At 43.4% G+C, this 19,377-nt stretch overlaps 2 protein-coding genes across 2 annotated transcripts in view; one reads left to right on the top strand and one right to left on the bottom strand.

Moving 5' to 3' along the window:
- The window catches only part of LOC134080758 (macrophage-capping protein-like), a 136,759-nt gene that overhangs the window by 112,377 nt on the left and 5,005 nt on the right, over positions 1–19,377 (top strand). The gene's annotated exons all lie outside the window — the stretch shown is intronic.
- Positions 468–19,377, bottom strand: part of LOC134080759 (RNA-binding protein Musashi homolog 2) — a gene marked incomplete in the record, with an annotated part of 259,150 nt that continues 240,240 nt past the window's right edge. Inside the window, 3 exon segments of the mRNA XM_062537360.1 lie at positions 468–4,667; positions 8,148–8,224; positions 11,848–12,002. Of these exon segments, the coding sequence (XP_062393344.1) occupies positions 8,183–8,224; positions 11,848–12,002 (197 nt within the window).

The following is a 19,377-nucleotide window of genomic DNA, read 5'->3' as shown; positions in this document are numbered from 1 at the left end:
GTCTCTAAGCGACTGTTACAGCCAAATAATTTCTTCCATTTGTACGGTTACCGGTAAGACTACCCAGTAGGAAGCCCACTCACTGGTTAACAGTCATAAGTATGTATTATGATCATTATTATGTTTTTATATTATCGTTATTAATATTACTGACATTGTAATTTTGTGTTTTAAGAAGCAACACTGGACACCATCCCTGTTCCACTTTCTACAGCACGCTAGTCAAGGTGAAATGTAAGCAGTGTTGGCCACTATGCTACTGTATGAGCCCATCAAGTAGTGGGCCACGGCAGCAGTAGTCAAAAATATGAACAAAGAGGTACCAGTGCATACATGCAGAAAAACATGCATGTATGTCTGTTCAACGCATGACTGGAAGATGAGGAAGAGTTGGCCATTACCTAGCACTTGCCTAAATATTCAAGTTTAAATGGATACGGTAGTACACTCCAGACACCGTCCTGCTCCATTTTTTTCATCCTTTTTTTATTTATATTTTTTTTCGAAACCAACAGTTATCCAATGAAATCACTAATCTAGTAAGATGTGTAACATTCATCAGCTGTTATTTGCCGTCAATGGAAAATAAAATGATGTAAACTGAGCCATGCTACCTTAAAGTCCAAGCTACGGGATCAAAAGTCACACACAAAAAAAAAAAAAAGCGGAAAAAAACCCTAGGTCACTAAAAATAGAGATGGTGTAACTATTTTTGTGGATTACCAGCCTTTAGTTTAATCAAAACTTCATTCATTGAGGAAGGTTTCCGAAAAACAAATTACCAGCAACTCGTGGTCTCCCACACTCTTTCTCTCTCTAAATGCTTCACTGCCTGCGAGATGTCTTCTCTATGTCTGGACGAAAGTGAAAGGAAAGGTATTAATTAGGCTACAGTATATGATCTCATCTGTACTGATCTGACTGGGTTCTGCATTTGAGAGAGGGCCACAAATGAATCTTTACCCTGCACATGGAGAAGGTCCCTACCATGCATCTGGTTTAGTCCTAAACCCTGTACCTCTGGACACAAACTACCCTGTAAGCCACCTGGCTAGCTAGCTAGCTAGTCAGCAATAGATAGTCATTTTGCTAGCTTCTGAAAGGGGCCTACACCAACTTCTTGTTGTAGCCTATAGCCAGCAGTTTGTCCTAACCTCACAAAGCAAACTAAAACCATAACCAGAAGCCATTCAACCTGGAAGGCAATGAAATCTCATTCAAAAGAATAGACATCCTATGGCAAGCAGAGCAGAGCAGAGATCTTTACTGTCTAATGGCAACATTCAATGGGTTTGCATATCATCTGAAATCCATGTACTATGAGTGTCTGTGTAACTGCTTCTACTTTTGCCAATTTAAAGGATTATATAGGCAAGACTTTGTAGACAAATCAATTCAGAGATTGATCATCAATTCAATTCCAAGTAACACTGCAATCAATCCAGCCCATCCGTTGCATGGTTCTATCGTTGTTGTATCAACATGCTACCTTCAGCCTCGTTATGATACAGTTTCGAGGCAAAATAAACAAGTTTCTTGTTTTGATTAAAGTAAAGCACTGGTGTCCTTGGTAGAGAGTACAAAAATAATTCCCAATGTGTCCAATTCAGGTGTTTATGAGACAAAAAAGAAAAGAAAAAGAATCTGTAAAAGGCAGACGCGTTTAGAAAACAGAGTGGTATCCAAAAATAGCAGTGCCAGAGGCACTCGGGATATTTTTCAAAGTGTACAAACATCAAAACATAGAACACGTTTTATTAGTAATATCATAATAATAATTATTGTAATCATCATTATTAGTCTGTGCGAACTTTCTAAAAAAATAAGATTTTCTTTGACATAAAATCTTTTTAATTATAGCTTGTGTCCCTCTTAGAAAATAATCCAAAATAAAAGTCTTGCATTAGCTTTTAAGGTAGTATGGCACACCCCCTTTCAAAACATTCAAGGTGTGGGGATCCAAAGAATGCAGTTTAAAAGTCCATCTTACAGCATTTCTATAATTCTCATCTGTAAGCTTTGGTTAGTTGAAACCATGTGAAAACTGCAAACACAAAAAAGAAAGAAAAAAATACAGTACAGCAAAATTGCTATAAAATGAACTGGTTGCAATTTTGTGTCAAGCACTGATAATATGAGAAAGTTCTATCCTTACTGGTCCTAAATCTGCTACAAACTACAAGATTTATTCTAAATACATAACATCTACGACTACTTACAAAGACTAGAGGAAGGTGAGAGGAGGATCGTGGCGAGAACATCAAAGAAGATCGACATCTACACTAGTTCTCAAAAACAGCACTCTGTTACGAGGTCTTCTTTTGCACAAGAATGAAATACAATGATGAACTAAAGATTGTATATCGTCATGATGATGGGAGGGTGGTGAGAGAGGAATTGATGGATGCACCGTACATTAGAATAATATCATTATTATAATTATTCATATAATTATTAACAACCACAAAAATGTCAATAAAACCCTGTTGCAAAATTGAAATCAGCAATCAGGAGCATCTTTTTTTTTCTTTTTTTTTTCGTTTTGTATTTCATTTGTTTGTCTGTTTACATGTGAACTTTACAATAGTTTTCTTCCATTTTTTTCTCAGGTTAAATTATTACTTGATCATATCTCCACATTATTTTAAAAAGCATCCAGCATCTAGCTTCACCTGGTTGTTTTCAACATCATAACCAACAAAATCAAACAAAAACAAAACAAGAAAATAGATAAAACAATACATTTGCAGCAGGAAAAAAGACAAATGTACATCAGAATATACAATAAACCATTATCATAACAATCTGCACTCTAAATCAGATCCCCTTTTGAATCTATCTGTCTTAAACCAGTCCTATTCCAATTCTGCACAGCATCTATGATTACTACTACGAATTATCGTGAGCTGTGTCTCATCTGACACCAAACCCATATCACAAGAGACTGGCTGTATCCCCTCTCTAAAATCAAGACATTAGGTTATAAATTGGTATTCATTGCTTTGTTTTGACATTCATGTTACAACAGCTCTTCATACCTTACTAATTGTCAGGACCAACATTACCAACATTTTTAAAAAACAAACAAACAAACAAACCAACAAACAAAAAAATGGTTCAAATCTTTCATTCAGGTCACAGTGCAATGATTCTATTTCCTTGTACTCCATCAATAGTTTTCTTATTTTAACTCTCTCATGAACTACTGAAAATAAATTAAATTAGTTAACTTTTCCCCCCAGGTGAGAGACACGGGGCTGAGGTATGATATCAAAATGTTTGCCTTCGTTTTTCTTTCAAAAGAGAACAGAGCAAAATAATAAGCTGTCCTCACCGGCTCTGCTACATAAGAATCCAGAACTTGTGTTCTGAAGCAGAGCGGAACCGTCTGGAGCAGACAAATGACAACAAACAAACAACGACAACATCAACAAATAACACAGTACATTTTTTTCCCTCTCTAGAGTATAAAAGTGTCAGGATGCGAAGGTCATTGTAAAATATCTGGATAGAATTCAGTTGTTCTCTTTAACACTAAATACAGTGTGCTTTGGATTTTGTCATTATTCTCTTCAAAATGATACCTATCCCTTGGATGTCAGTTGTGATGTTAGAAGCCTCCATATTTGTTTTTTTGTTTGTTTGTTTTTCTTAAACAGCAAACTGTTCTCTTCATTTGGAAATATGCTGGTATGACACTTATGATGCTGTTCAGCTTGGTTTTATTTACAGAGCAAGACATCAGTACTCTGATATATCATAATATATTACCACAAGGATATCTGCTGTCTTTCAGTAACAACTGAGTGATAGTCTTTTTGAGTTAGATTTCTTTTGTTTTTTTTTACACCCTGGGGACACTTTGTTGAGACACCATCAGAAAAAATATGTCTTTTTTCATTCTCAGTTGGTTATATGCAGAGACTGGTATAATATTTACATTTTCTTAAATCTCAATTCACAATGTATTTATATGAAAAATGTTATAGTATACATTTTTGTTTCTAAACGACAAAAAACAACACTTATAAAAAAAAGGACCATAAAAATATTGGAGTCCTCTTTGTATTGCCCAAAAATAGGTAATTATGGTCAAATAATGAGACACCACATTAATTAAAAACAGATACTATGAGTTTATATTTTTACCTTCTCAATTTCCACTTGAAATGAAACACGTGCTTTTACCCACTTGTTCAGTCTTCTCACTTGTTTTACATGTGCGTAGTAATGACACGTTATGAACTCGCCAAGTAGTGTACCAAAGGCAATAGACTTATTAACTCTTTCAAGGTTAATTCTATTAATGTTGAGGTGTGGGATTGGGGATAAAACAATGAACGTAGAAAAAAAGACATACAATTACACATAAAAAGTCACAAGTAAAATGGCAAGAAGTAGGATGAAAGAAAAGAATTTGCCATTCAACAAATATATATCTGAATATAGAAGTTTGGATTTATGGTACAGCAGTTTTTTTTTTTTTTTTTCGTGAGATGATCTTGACTAATCTTTGAAAAAACTCTTTTGTTCTTTGAATATGGTGCCATCTCCTTGTCTCCTTCACCAGTGGGATGCTGTAGTGCTTGAAGTCTCATGACATCAACTGTACACTAAACCAATTAGAATGTCACTTCCGGCTTCCCAGGTCCTCCCAACATACTCTTCTGTGTCAAAACAAACAAACAAACAAACAAATACTGTTAAGTGTCGGTGTGCTGACAGTTTTCAAAGATCAGCACATTCACTTTCCAGCAAAACATTTTGACAACTTCTTTCTTCTAAAATGTGGAATGTGTTATAAGCATTAGAAGAGTATGCAGAGGATGTGTGTGTATGTGTGTGTGTGTGTGTGTGTGTGTGTGTGTGTGTGTGTGTGTGTGTGTGTGTGTGTGTGTGTGTGTGTGTGTGTGTGTGTGTGTGTGTGCATGTGTGTGTGTGTGTGTGTGTGTGTTGGGGGTGGGGTAATTTGACTGCTGAGTGTAAAAATGGCCATCTTGTCAGCATAACTGTTCTTTCACTGTTGTGAATGAGATAAATAAAGATAAAGGTGCTTTTGAATGACACCAGTACAAACACCTCTCTCTACTTGTTGCTTCCACTGGAACAGATCTGACATACCCAGATCCACCACCACCACAATATGGTATTGTCTGGGAAATTATGGCATGAATCTGGCTAGCAGTCAACCCTGCACAGAGCTGAACAGACCGGCCCATTATGGTGTTCAGGATTGCTTGTCCATTCATGTGGTCATGCAAGTCATTAACTACATTACACAACATCTACAGTACGATCAGTGACCAAGCATATTCTCTCTACAAGCACGGAGCCTAAATTACTTGAGACTTCTATTCTATAAGACATTTTCGAACTTGATGTTTTGAGTAATAGCTTTTCTCAGCTCACAGAAGGTCAGCTAGGGTTGGATAAAATGAGATCACATCAGTCAAATGAGCACCCATTAGCAGAAACAGTGTAAAGCGGTGCACTGAGAAAGTCTCAGAGGCACATTCTAAATCAGTGGATTCATCTGTAAAGCAGAGTTGACAGGGTACAATGAAGCGGAAAACTTTAGAGAGCGCTAGGCAGTCACTCCTTGATACAGAGAGGTTGGTGAAGGAGAGCTACACAGGATGGTTAGTCTCCAGCCAGAGGGCAACAACTGCTAGTGACATAATGGATCTAGTCCAGATTTAGACTGGACCTGATGATGGAATAGACCTATTCTACTGTAGATTACGAGTGGCTCTGGTGATGGAATGGACCTATTCTAGATTACGAGTGGCTCTGGTGATAGAATGGACCTATTCTAGATTACGAGTGGCTCTGGTGATGGAATGGACCTATTCTAGATTACGAGTGGCTCTGGTGATGGAATGGACCTATTCTAGATTACGAGTGGATCTGGTGATGGAAGGGACCTATTCCAGATTACGAGTGGCTCTGGTGATGGAATGGACCTATTCTGCTGTAGATTACGAGTGGCTCTAGTGATGGAATAGACCAAGTTGAGACTCAGAATGGATCTGGTGATGAAATGGACCTACTCTATATTAAAAATGAAACTGGTGATGAACCTCGCTCAGATTAGCCATGGATCTGTCCCAGATTTATCAGTTACCCAGCCATGGGCTTGGACATTGAGAGCAACTGGAAAGATACTCTACTGTAGGTGACACCGACAGCAGAACTGGCTCTACAGATGGTGGCTGATGCCAGGAGGCAAAACTGCTGTTTTAGCAACGACTTATAATCTATTTGATAAGATATGTTCAGAGGGATGCATCCAAGAGAGGTGACCTGAATATCACAAACCTATCCTAGAGACATGTGAAATGTTTCATCCCAAAATAACAAACATTCACTCAAACGAACATACATTACTATTAAGATGATATCAAGTTTCCCCCATGGTGTCATACCATCTCCCATGTTGCCTGTCCTATTTTGCAAGACATAACTTAAATTAAATAAACAGCACAAAGCATATGACAATGTGCCACTGAGTAAACAAATAAATATGTTACATTTTCTCCACATAGCCCCAAATGGGTGCTTGTCTTTAAAGATGCAGTCAGGGATTTCATGCGATTTCAAGCCCATAACATTTTTTGTCACATTCAGCAATCATCTCCTCATGACCGCTAGCTGCCCACTGCGTGAGTACACTGTTAAGACCCCGGTCTCTCTAGGCAGCCCAGGCTCTGGACACAGGAAACAAACAAAGTAGGGGCAGCCTGTCCCCTAAACTAAAATTAAACCTTTTGTGGAATAGTTCTGGGAATACTGAAGGCAGGGGTGAACTTACTTCTCTGGCATATTTTGTTTTGTCCTTAAAAATGTAAATATAATGAAAGTCTTTTTACAAAAAAGTGTCACATGTTACACATCTAAATATAAAAACATAAACACAAACACAACTTCCTACACTATCCCTGACTTGCACCTTTAAGTGAATCACCATTTTTGCCCCTTCCCCAATGTCGGGCCAAAGCCAAGCCAAATCTGGGCAAGTTACAGTGTAAGGAGACTAATCACCTCCACATGATCTCATCTGGTGCTTGATCATGCCTCTGCAGGGCTTCCTTAGGGCTATTGGCCTCAGGGTTTCAGATCACACTTTTACCCTCAGGCCAGTTAGATGAAATTGATACCAGGTGGGCCTCTGTCTCCACATGCTACATTACTAGCCCTCAGTGCTAAAGCTAACTCATCAGGCTGTTGCCCAACTGTACAGTATGGTGACCTGAATGACCTCTCTCTTCCACACTGACTCCTGCAACTCAAGTGTGATGTTCTGTCATACATGCAGAAATTGAAGATGCACTGTATGATTCTGTTAGTGTAACTGTTAATAATCCACCTAGCAAAAACGCCAACAGCAACTTTAAAATTACTGTTACCAGTATGGATAGATGAACTTCAACTGCCCTCATTTGATCTGGACATGACCTTAACATCATGGCAATGTTGTAGGTGGGATTTAGGACAATACAGATGGCCATCAGCCTAACAATGGGGAGGTAGATGTTTTTTTTTTCATTCTTAGGGTTCGAAACCTAGCGATACAATTAACACCTTTAAGCTCGAATATAGACTTGTCTTGTTCTGACTCGACTGGGTTTGTGGCTATTGATTCCATTTCCCTCCAAGTAGACAAGTCATACTCACGACATCATAAAGATTTTTTTCATTGTGAATACAAATGAATAAGTAAAATAAATGCCACAGACATAGGTGCATCTACCTATAACTGTAAAGCATGTAGGTACTGTAAGTATAGGGTGGGTGAAACACGAGACAAGACAAAAAATAACAGCAGAAGGTCTGGAGACCAGAAGAGCTCAGCCAGCCCAGAGTGAGATCCAAATCAGGGCTTGACATGATGGGAGAAGAGGAGACATTCAAAAAGAGTAATGGCGTGTGCAGGTGCAGGACAAATGGAACTTGCTTCAATAAAATAAATGTAATGTCCGCAACACTGCTTTGAGCTCCCATATTCTACTGTTAAAAAATGAGCAACGTTTTGACGTTAGGCTGGCAAATGGTGGACACAGTGGCTATCAACAGAAAATAAAAAAATGAATAAAACTGTTCACAATTAGTGAAATAAACAGTCCTATAATATACAAGAGGACACATACCTCCACCGAGATGGCCACCAACCATCTGCTCCGGTTCAGTGGTATCCGTTTGTGAACGCTGTCGCTATCAACGGGCCCTGAAAGTGTCAAGAGAAACAGTCAATACACATTTCACTTGCACAAAAAAAAAAACCCATCGCACATTTCATTCAAAGGCTGGCCCATCTGTGTGAATGGGTAAATGCCACTAGTTACATTGGTAAAGCATAGGTAAAGTGCTAATATAAACCATCCTAATGGAGACAGTGGAGCCTTTTTTTTGCTAGTGCCGTGCACTTATGTTTATTTCGGTTATGCCCAAACTTTATGACACATAGTAGTAATGATGATCAGGCAGCCAGCCGGTCTTCATCTTCCCATTCTGCTCTTTGCTGTGCTGTGCTGTGCTCTGATTTGTATCCTCTGGGTTCTCATGTATTGGTGCAGCAGGGAGGTCTCAGTTCTTTTTGGGCCTTCAACACTCACATGTTGACCATTTGCTTATGTTTCTTGATCCTCTTGCTTGGTTGTCTTAAAGATACACTTCACTAAATTAGCATCATCGCTACAGATACATTGTACACTAACGTCGTCCGTACTGTATATCTCCTCAGGCAAGGTCACATAGGAGCATAGGCAGCATTAGTGACCTCTGATAATCATTGATGGTCATTGCCTTTCTGCAGTAGTGGACATTTATCTATTTTTTCCTCTGAGAGAGTGAACAACCGGCACACAATTTTTTTTTTGGGGGGGGGGGGGGCGGTTGGGGGTGGTGAAAAGCGTCAGCCGGCTCCACTTATCAGCCGTGTCATCATCCCATTGTGGCAGTGACAGGACGGATCAATTCCGCCAGACGCCCGATCGCAATCTCCTGATAAAAATAAGACACAACAATGCCTCAGCAATGGTGACGCAGTCCCCCACACACACACACATCACCAGGAGGCTGCGGGGTGTGGGAACGAATCACCGAGCGAAAAGTTTAAAATAGCACACGACAGAGAGAGAGAGAGAGAGATTGGTGGCAAAACACAATAACTGCTCAGATAACCACTAATTATAACAGCATCCAGTTGCAATTTTTAGGATCGCCTGAAAATAGTGCACAGCACAAAAGGATACATATATATACCCTTTTCCCATGCCTGCAAGGAAGGAACAGCCAACTGTTTTTTGCCCCCCAGATTAAACTCACGGTCAGACTGCAGTGACGACACCACACATTGCTTTCCGATGAACAAAAGATGAGCATATAACCCACCTCAGCACTTTTAACTGACACTACAATTACACCCACTCACTTATTTCTGTGTGAGTGTGTGTGTGTGAGTGTGTGTGTGTGTGTGTGTGTGTGTGTGTGTGTGTGAGTGTGCGTGTGCGCGCCTGTGTGCGTGCATGTGTGTGAGTGTTAGGCTGGCACCAGACTCCAACAGCAAATGGCGTGGCACAAGAAGCGGATGACGCCGCCCAATGGCTTGTGACATGTCAGGTTCCAGTGCGTGGCATTTCTGGCGCTGTCTGGCGCGGGGAATTAATGGCGAGGAGCATTTTAGTTCCGAGCCATTTCCTGCCTTAATGTGCTGCACAAAGACATCATCTGGCTGAGACGGCGGAGCGCCACGCGGCGGTGGAGGGGAAGCCATCTTGCTGGATCACAAGCACCGCCATCGCCGCCCGGCAACGCCTCGCCAAGCCTCTCGCAGGCGGATTAGGTCACATTCAATTAGCACGGGCGGAAATCGTGCTATTCATTTCCATCACAAATCACAGATCCGAGAGCTGTGTTGTTTTCTTTCCACGGGGTAAATAAAATATGAGAGCTGCTGATGAGGTGTGCTTAAAGAGAGAGAGAGAGAGAGAGAGAGAGAGAGAGAGAGAGAGAATCCAACCCCTTTGTCTGAAGTATATCACCACTTTGTTAAGTCTATGATTTGTATGCAGCAGGCTGTAGAAGGCTGAGACGCAGACGTACTACATCAAATGTTTAAACTACAAGTGCTCAACCTGTTTAGCATTGGAAATTTTAATTTGACTGATGCACTCAAGAAAACTATTTGAACAAGTGTTAATGCAGTGAATACCAAAATGTCTTGAGTACTACACTGTCATACAATTGTAAGTTAACACTCACTACTCTAAGCTAGTATTGTAGTCTGAGGTCAAATTAAAAATGAACCTTTGTATAATGAATTAACAGATTAATGGAATAGATATTAATACAGTTTTTGCTATGTTTGGGAGCTAACTGTATAAATGTCCCATAAACTGTGAAAAGGGGAACATATCTCTCTCTCTCTACTCTCTCGGGGGTTTCGGGCTGACATTTCATTAGACTCTGATGATGCGAGTTGAGACAAAAAGCAATTAATTTTTTTTGTCCTGACACCTCTGACTTCCAAAGACAACAAATGTGCACTGGCAGCAGGTTGTAAAAAAGGCCCATTAAACGCGCTTCTGTTTGACAATCCCATAAAATGTGATGGCTCATTATAGGAACATCTAAGTATATCAATTTGGCTATTCTTTTAGGTCTTTCTCTTGACTTATTCATTAATCTGTGGTTCTTTCTCTCTTACTCTCGCACACTGCAGCATTTTCTCATATTACATCTTTCCAGTCTTCAGCTGAGTGAAATGTTTCATTAAATCTTCAAGCACAGACAAGGTCTTACAGGCTTGTTTTTAAACTGCTCTAACCACTCACCCTGTAAATGAATCCAGTAGCTGGATCAGACTACACTTTCCGAAAAGTTTCATGGGATCAGACAGAACAAGGAAAATGCAAAAGAAACCAAATCATCACACATGACTAAGTCTAGTCATTAGTACATCGCATCATTTAACAATATTAGTCATGAGATTAATGAATAAACATGTACTCAGATACTGCCCAAGGGTCTTTAAAATCAAGTATATTTTGGCACTGGTATGGCATACTTACTTCTTACTACTAGACTTATAAGAACACATGAATTGGATTACCAGCGTAATATTGTGTGGATATTTTGAGCTCTATATTAGTGATCTCATACGCAAAAATGTAAAGATATTTAAGGCGTGTCCAGTGCACACTCGCTAATTAAACGGTGTGATTTTGTGATCAGATGCTGGGAATTCTAAATTGGTGTGAAATGGCCTTTAGACTGCAGTGCAGGCTCTACATGACTGCCTATAGAGGTGCTGTCATTGCACAGCACATCACATGCAACACTCTGAAGGTAATTGTAGAGTCCAGTTCAGGTGAAAAGGTGGGAAGAAGGTGAAAACTACAGTATTTTTAAAACATCTTTTTCTTTATAGCAATAAGGAATCAAACATAACACTGTGGAGTAGATGGCAACTCCAGTAATGTGAGTACATTTGAAGGTGGTCAATCTGAACACCATTCTTAGGTAGTAGGCTACACTCTTTTCACATTGGAAAATTCAGATAAAGTACACCTAGAACACATTAGTGGTACTAATAATAATATATATGTATATGTAATGTAAGAATATAATGTAAAGTAATGCATGTATATATTGTATGCTTTATGCTTTAACTTTAAACTGTTCATTTTAATGTTAATGTTTAATGTTAATTTGGATAAAAGTGTCTTCTACAGTAAACATATATAAACATGAATATATACTGTATTATATGAGGTCAGTGTGTGTGTGTGTGTGTGTGTGTGTGTGTGTGTGTGTGTGTGTGAGGCACACACTCACATGTATACTCACAGCGATACTGTGTCCAAAGCCGGACCCGGGCTGGGGGCTGGCAGCGCTGATGTAGTTGCCCACGCCAGAGTCCTGGCTGGCGGCCGCGTACAGGTCAGCCACAGGGCCCGGGCTGTTGGCACCAGGAAAGCCGCCCGGGCGTGGAGGGTTGGCACCTACCCAGGAGGACAAGGAGAGAGAGAGAGAGAGAGAGAGAGAGAGAAAGAGAGAGAGAGAGAGAGAGAGAGAGAGAGAGACTCAGACCGAGTAGAGAGAGGAACCCAGGTTAGCAGCTGCGGAGGCAACTGCAAGAACAGCGACTAGCCTAGCGGGGTCAGATAAGGAAAAGCTAGCAGCGGAGATTACAGTGTGACTTTGAGGAAGGCGCTTTGGACCGGAGGACAAGCCCAAAACTGGGATGTAGCTCTGTCACAGTGATGTGCAGCTGAAGCGCCAGAATATTTGCATTGATTGTAATACACTTTACATTGAGGGTAATTATGTACTTTTCAGTGAGCATAATATGTTGTGTTAGCATATATGTGTTAACTGTGAATTATGATTATAATCCTTTTGAAATAGAAAATCTTTGACATTAATATAGAATTAGTGCCAGTGCCCTGGTGTCAATCTCGGCGTGAATTTAATAAACCTCACCTTAAAAGGCAGCCTAGAAAATATAATTTCATTGCCATTTGTATAAAGCCTCTTGAATGCAGACATTATGAGGACAATAATTCCTCTGTAATTACATTCATTTTGCATAAAGACCACACATGAAAATAATTGCTATAGTAGTATTCTGTGTTGCCAATTAACAGCCTCTCTCTAAATGCTAAAATGCTAAATTGGAATGTGGAAACACTATGGTACTGTAAAGAGCAATAGCGTTCTGCAACACAGTGTAGAAGAAACAGGAAATGGTGTCAAGGCTCCTCGGAAATCATAGTAGTCAGTCTGAGCATGCACTGCGCTGTTCCAAAAACATCATGCAAGGCTTGACCCAGAAAAGCATGCACACAAACAAACTGCTATAGCATCATGTTAATGTTGCTCCTGAAGCTTATGTGAAATGTAAAGATGTGTGTGTGTGTGTGTGTGTGTGTGTGTGCGTGTGTGTGTGTGTGTGTGTGTGTGTGTGTGTGTGTGTGTGCGTGCGTGTGTGTGTGTGCGTGTGTGTGTGTGTGTGCGTGTGTGTACTGTAAGTGTTTGTCATTCACTTTCTTTAACTTCTCAATTTCAGCATGTATGGCAGAACATCACACTCGAGTTGCAGGGGTCAGTGTAGACTGTCAGAGGTCACACAGAGGTCATACAGTTGGGCAACTGCCTGATGAGTCAGTTCTAGCACTGAGGGGTCAGTAACTTTTTTTGTTTTACTGTCCGACTGGCTTTTGATAGCCTAATGTCATCCTAACCAACACCTCTGTTTGATTGAGAGCTCTCACTTAATCACTGAAACCAGGATCTAATGCTGCTGGATAATGTGGGACTACTGACCCAGAATTACCCCCCCCCCCCGAAAGCGAACTGACCACCACGCACTCTTCCTATTGACTAATAGGACACATATAACACACACCATCCGCCTCATTTTGTCCTGCCGCACAGCTTCACACAACACCTGGAGCTGACCTGCTTTGCCGTGCACTTACCTCACACCCAGACTTTCTACAGAATCTCTCATTAAACCCTATAGGCCCATTTTGGATCGAGCCCTAATCCTCGTTAACCCATAATTGGTGGATTCGGCTTGAACCGCTGGGCTGAGCGACTGAACAGAGTCTCCTCTCTTCTCTGTGTGAGCGAGCAGTAGGATTTATGTTTTAAACTTGCAGTGCCTCCGGCGAGTGCTGCCACTGCTATTAACTTTAATAGCCAAACATGAGCTGCCCTTATTGGCTTTGACTGGTGGGTTAGCAGCGTCCATGCTAATTGCACAAGCTGAGCTTTGATTACGCAGCATGTTTCAGGACCCCGGTGACTCAAGCTGAGTCTGCCCAGTCCACAGTCCTCACATTGCGCTGTGCCCTCGTTTATGTCACCGCGTGATGCACTTCCACTCTGACAGCACACGTTGCTGACGCAGTGTGATGATCGCATAAGCTGCAAATTACAGTGAGAAATATTCTTTTTTTATTATTCATCCGTCTTCATTTATTTACTTCCTGTCAAAGTTCAGAGAGAAGTCAACCCCCCCCCCCCCCCCCCCCCCCCCCTCTCTCTCTCTCTCTCTCTCTCTCTCTCACACACACACACACACACAAAACATTCCCTGTGTCTCATGGCAACTCGGATATCGAGTCCTGATGACCTCTAAGGGACCCACAATGCGACCATTTGGTCCTTGTTGCCACAGCAACCAAGAAGCACCATGCGGTTTAACAAAACGCAATTAGCCTTTTAATCCAATGTCATTTGGTCCTACTTTGCTCGGAACCATTATTGAGTCCCATCATGAACATAAATTTCGGCAACTGAGGCGGTGATGCGACATTATTGCCGAAGAACAATGACAAACAACGGCATACATGTGACACTTACACCAAGTAATTCCTTCACAAAGAGATCACAGAAACAAACTCCCTCCCACAGGAGAGAACAACACAGCCAGGAAGGTCTTAAAAAATGAAAATGTGAGAGACGGGAAAGTTTTTGGCAAGAACTCGATCCGCGTTCCTGGCTCTTCGCGGAGTGTTTATCTCAGTTACTGAGCCACTGGATTACATTATGTGCAAATGAGATTCCTGGGCTTCAGGCAAAGCCTGCGGATCCGGCCCACCGCGTCCGTAAGGAGCCCAGACGCAGATGGAAGAATGGGAGCTAACTCTCTGAAATAGAGCCCTGTGCCACCAGGGGACGCGGGCCAGGTCTGGGCCAGGCCTGGCCGAAGACATCAGGGAGTGTAGGGAGGGAGGAAGGTGCTGTTTGCGCCTGCACAGTAGGGTGGGCACAGCACCAGCGAGGGCTGTTAAGACAAGATATCCACACACACACACATGTATACTCTACACACACACACACACACACACACACACACACACACACACGTACATACACACACACACACAAATAAACAGACGCACACCCACAAGCACACACACACAAACTAACACACATGCACACACTTTCTCTCTCAACCCCCCCAACACACACACACACCCACAGCCCGGGACTGGGTCCAAAAGCAGGAGAAGTGTGTAATCTTGGGTGTAAGGCGCGGAGGCTAAAGATGTCTCTCCCTGCTGGCTGCCAAGGCCAATGAGGCGGCAGGAGCGACTAGAGTGGAGTAGGGGCCGCGGGGAGCGCTCGGCTAAGAGACTCCTGGGCACCGCACCACCTGCCTCTGCCCAATGGCCTCGCCCTCTCCACCACGCCTCACCCTCTCCACCACGCCTCACCCTCACCCTCTCCTCTCCTCCCCGCATTACTACTACTCATCCTCACTCTCGTCCTCTCTACCCTGCCTCACCCATGCCAGCATGCCAGCTCCTTCACCCTTACTCTCGTCCTCAGTCTCATCCTCTCTACTTCACCTCACCCATGCCAGCGCCTTCACCCTAACCCCCCGCCACTCTCATGCCAGGGCGTTCCACTGCACTTTGGCTCTTCAGTACTCAGTCTGGATCTGACACACTGTTGTTGCCACCGTGTGTAACTTGTTGAGGAGCATCTTGATTCAGGAAGACACTGCAGGTCGCTACTGGCCTGGACATGCATCTTGTTGTGCTGTTTTTTTTCTTTGTTTTTCTTTTCACAGTATACTCCTGTACAATTAGAGTCATGGCAATAGAACAAATACTGATAAGAGCAATCATATGTCACCAATGCATTTTAGTGAAATAAGTGGGGTCATAAAACTGATCAGTCACAGTCATGCGAGAAACAATTTAGAAACAAGACAAAGTATATTATGTGCTGACACTGACCAGGGTTGGTAGCCAATGCCATATAAACTACCAGTTCACTGTAATGATCCGAGGCTACGTACTGTACATACACTGTACTGCATGGATACATACATATTATATTATTAGACTCTCAAGCTGAAACCTGCAACTGTGAGCACGCTAGAAAACTAGCTTCACTGAGTTTTACTGTCAGCTGTAAGCTATTAAATAAATGTTCTCATTGTTTGTCAGTAAGGCTACCGAAATAGGTCCAAACAGTCCCCATCCATCTCATGTATAAAAATACAAATGCATGCAGAGAATACAGATGTCATTCTTCAGGTGCCAAATGTGCAACGAAATAGACAAACTCCCCCTCAAAACAAAAGAGAAACATGCAAATGCATATCTGGCCAGCTCCTCAGATGCACACGCACACACAGTTATCATAAACAGCCATCTGTACTCTTCAGCTGCTGTTGTGTCATCTGTTATGGCCCACATATATACATCATATGCATATATATGTATATATGAATATATATATATAATTCATGTCATTCTCTGTTTCCCCAGCCGTTAGGAGGAGGAGGAGGAGGAGGAGGAGGAGGAGGGGGAGGGGGAGTACAGGGAGAAGGAGGAGGAGGAGGAGGAGGAGGAGGAGGTGGAGGTACGTTGCGTAGGTGCTGCTCCATACAAACCTGGGCTCTTAAACTGCTCCGGGCTGGGCAGGTGCTGGAGGGGGGAGTTGCAGGCCGAGGCGGACCCGGGGTGGTGCTGGTGCTGGTGCTGGTGCTGCTCGCCCTGCAGCATGTGGGCGGCGGCCTGGGGCCCCAGCGAGCCGTAGTCGGCGAAGGAGCACGGCCCCCCACGCTGCTCAGCACCACCGCCTGCCCCCACTGCTGCTGCCCGCCGCCGCCGCCGAGTAAAAGCCATAGTCAGGGAAGCCTGGTCAGGGAGATACGGGAGGAGAAGGAGGAGGAGGAGGAGGAGGAAGAGGAGGGGGCAGAGGGGGACAGAGGAAGAGGGGAGGAGGAGGAAGAGGGGGACAGAGGAAGAGGGGAGGAGGAGGGGAGGAGGAGGAAGAGGGGACAGAGGAAGAGGAGGAAGAGGGGGAGGAACAGGAAGAGAAGGAGGAGGGAGGGGTAGGGTGGGGTGGGACTCCATCATTGGGGAAGAGGCTTTTGGATGTCATGGTGCTGCACAGTGATCTTGTGACAGTTGAAGTGTGTGTGTGTGTGTGTGTGTGTGTGTGTGTGTGTGTGTGTGTGTGTGTGTGTGTGTGGTACAATGCCATTCGTGATAGTGCTGATGATGGTATGGATTGTGGGCCCGAACACAATGTGAGCCTTGATGTCAATTCCTGTAAGAGCCCAGGCAGTAGCCACTCCACCCCCCACCTCTTCCATCTCTATTCAGCCCCCCCACCTCTCTCTAAAGACACAGCAACACTCCCATCAACTCATCAACACAACCGCACCACTCCCATCAATACAACACAACCACACCACTCCCATCAACACAACACAACCACACCACTCCCATCAACTCATCAACACAACCACACCACTCCCATCAACACAACCGCACCACTCCAGTCAATACAACACAACCGTAACACTCCCATCAACACAACCACACCACTCCCATCAACACAACACAACCACACCACTCCCATCAACACAACACAACCGCAACACTCCCATCAACACAACCGCACCACTCCCATCAACACAACACAACCGCAACACTCCCATCAATACAACACAACCGCAACACTCCCCACAACACAACCACACCACTCCCATCAACACAACACAACCACACCACTCCCATCAACACAACACAACCACACCACTCCCATTAACACAACACAACCGCAACACTCCCATCAACACAACCGCACCACTCCCATCAACACAACACAACCGCAACACTCCCATCAATACAACACAACCGCAACACTCCCCACAACACAACCACAACACTCCCATCAACACAACCGCACCACTCCCATCAACACAACACAACCGCAACACTCCCATCAACACAACCACAACACTCCCATCAACACAACCACAACTGACCTACAAACACACACACACACACACACACACACACACACCCAGCAGAGTGCAGAGTGTGAGAATCATTGAAACGGATCCGGGCCAACCATGGCTGAGATCAGGTCCACAGACGGCTGGTCATTTGTGTGATGATGATCATAATGTACGTGGATTGAGTAGAAAGGCCTGGGCTGTATGGGCATGTGTTTGGGACACAAAGGCGGCAGCCATCTGGTGTGAATGAGCGCTTTTGAAAGAGAAGTGATTTTCTGTGGACGTCAGGGAAAATGAGGAGCGAGTGAGTGTGTGTGTGTGTGTGTGTGGGCTTAATGGGTTTTTAATGGCTCAAAATGGCAAAATAAGATGCATATCCTGATGACCTGGGTGCTCTAGGCTCTTAATGCAAAAAAACGGAAATAATACAGCAAAAAAAGAAAAAATCAATATTCATTTTCAAACCACTTCATACAAATTTGCATTCTTCCAAAGAGACCTGGCTCTCTCTCTCTCTCTCTCTCTCTCTCTCCCCGCACACCACAACAATGACAGGTTCGCGCTCATTGACTCGGTCCATTACTGATAAGTGGCAGGCGGACAAAAGACACAAGCTCGCCTCTTCAGCTTAAAGTCCCTCCTATACACACACACACACACACACACACACGCCTATACACACCCCGCATTCACACAGATGGGAGATTATCGGCGGCTGAAAAGGCGGCGTTATCAGGCAGAAAAAGGCGGCGTTGCTAGCGCCTCGGTGCGGGTGACATTTTACTGTCCCGGCGAAATCTGAGCGCCGGGCAGGCGAGGGGAGCAGATGTGTCGTCGCCATCACGCCGCCTCTCACACCTCTTCAGGAACGCAAGCCTACTGCAGCGCAGCGCAGCCGAGAGCGCGGCGGAGAGGACGAGAGAAAGAAAAAGCCTTTCATCGCACCTCCCCTGCTGCGTGTTTGTTTTTCACTCAGAGAATAAAGACAGAAAGAACAAAAGAGAGAAAGAAAGACAGAAAGAAAGAAAGAAAGAAAGAAAAGAAAGCAGTGTCACGCATTGCCTAGCCAACGGCGATTACAGCAGAAGCGTGTGCCAGACATAATCCAGAGACGAGGAGAAGGAGAGAGGAACATCACACGGAGAAGCTCCGCTGATGTGTATGCGCGTGCATGTACGTGTGTGTGTGTGTGTGTGTGTGTGTGTGTGTGTGTGTGTCTATATGTGTGGAAAGAAAGTGTGTAAAGCAGACAGGAACCCCCCACCCCTCAGCCCACCAGTGCTTCATCTCTATCAGGCTTCAGCAGCAGCTAGCAGCACAGCTGGAGGTCAAGCCACATCAGCTGGGGTCAGCTCTGCACCTGGACTGGGGACACTTCAACACACACCTCAACACACACACACACACACACACACACACACACACACACACACACACACACACACACACACACACACATACACAGACACCAAGACCACCTCAAAACAGTAAGTATTGTAACCCCTACTCACTCTCTCTCTCTGACAGACACACACACACACACACACACACACACACACTACAACCAACTACACACCATTAGAGCTACATCACCTCCAACA

The sequence above is a fragment of the Sardina pilchardus genome, chromosome 5, assembly GCF_963854185.1.
Source record: "Sardina pilchardus chromosome 5, fSarPil1.1, whole genome shotgun sequence".
NCBI lineage: Eukaryota > Metazoa > Chordata > Actinopteri > Clupeiformes > Clupeidae > Sardina > Sardina pilchardus.
Note: the sequence above shows the minus strand (reverse complement) of the source record. Positions and strands in the feature narration are given on the sequence as shown.